The 1,122-nt window shown below is 46.5% G+C and overlaps 2 protein-coding genes across 2 annotated transcripts; one reads left to right on the top strand and one right to left on the bottom strand.

Moving 5' to 3' along the window:
- Positions 1-42: 42 nt before the first annotated feature.
- LOTGIDRAFT_177054 (hypothetical protein) lies at positions 43-490 on the bottom strand (the record flags this gene model as incomplete). Its single annotated transcript, XM_009050283.1, has 1 exon — positions 43-490. A coding segment is annotated over one exon (448 nt), but the record flags the coding sequence as incomplete, so codon positions are not given.
- A 462-nt stretch (positions 491-952) lies between these two features.
- On the top strand, positions 953-1,120 carry LOTGIDRAFT_71126 (hypothetical protein; the record flags this gene model as incomplete). The annotated part of the gene is made up of 1 exon (XM_009050282.1): positions 953-1,120. A coding segment is annotated over one exon (168 nt), but the record flags the coding sequence as incomplete, so codon positions are not given.
- Between the last annotated feature and the right edge of the window lie 2 nt (positions 1,121-1,122).

Here is a 1,122-nt window from a genome sequence, read left to right as displayed (position 1 = left end):
TGGGAGCAGCTTTTTTAGGTTTGGCAGCTGTCTTCTTGGCACCGGCGACTTTGGTCTTTTTGGGTGTAGCTGTCTTCTTGGTGGTAGTTTTCTTGGCTTTTGGCTTCTTTGGTGTAGAGGCTTTCTTGGCAGCAGGCTTCTTGGCGGCGACTTTTTTCACCTTGCTGGGTTTCTCGCTTTTGCTTTCACCGAGTTTGAAGGAACCGGCAGCCCCAGTGCCTTTCGACTGCTTCAGGGTACCAGCTTTGACGCCGTTTTTCAAAGCGTTCTTTATTCTGGAGTTAACTGCTTTCAGGTCTGTGCCGACTTTGTAGTTTGCCATGACGTACTTCAAAATGGCTTGTCTGGAGGAGCCGCCCCTTTCCTTCAAGGAAGCGACTGCAGCCTTGATCATATCTACATATTTCGGGTGAGCAGCTGGCACCTTAGGCTTTGCTGAGGTCTTCTTCTTGGGTGATTTGTGAACGGGAGCTACGGCTGCGTCAGTCATCTTGGATTGCTTCTTGCGAACGTCGTTCTTCTTCTGTGTACGAGAGGAAAATGAATAGACTAAACGCGTGTATTGTGTAGACCCATACAAGAATTTTGTAAAAAAAAAAGTGTTCGATCCTATTTTCAAGCGAAAAGTGTCCCTTTTCAACCGTTTTGCCTCTCGGCATAGGGGGGAATGAATTTTTTGTCTATTTCACCTCACCCGTGGATCTGCTTTGATCAGGGACGAATAACGAGAGTGTAAGTTGGTTTGTACAAGAGAGAAAATCTAATTAGTAATTCGTTAATCTGGTAATTTCGCGCGTGTTCACTACTCACTTGACTGTTAGACACCGCACTGTCCACATCACGTTAGTACTCTAAATTCAACATGCCGCCAAAGGTTTCTGCCAAAGGGGCTAAGAAAGCCGGAAAAGCAAAGGCCGCACGTAGCGGAGACAAGAAGAAGAAACGACGACGAAAGGAGTCTTACAGCATCTACATCTACAAAGTGCTGAAACAAGTCCACCCCGACACTGGAGTCAGCAGCAAAGCTATGTCTATCATGAACAGTTTCGTCAACGACATTTTCGAGAGAATCGCTGCCGAAGCTTCAAGACTCGCTCACTACAACAAAAGATCGACCATCAC

The sequence above is a fragment of the Lottia gigantea genome (genome assembly GCF_000327385.1).
Source record: "Lottia gigantea unplaced genomic scaffold LOTGIsca_14809, whole genome shotgun sequence".
NCBI classification, from domain to species: Eukaryota; Metazoa; Mollusca; class Gastropoda; family Lottiidae; genus Lottia; species Lottia gigantea.
The sequence above is the reverse complement of the archived record's forward strand: the minus strand, read 5'-3'. Positions and strand labels throughout refer to the sequence as shown.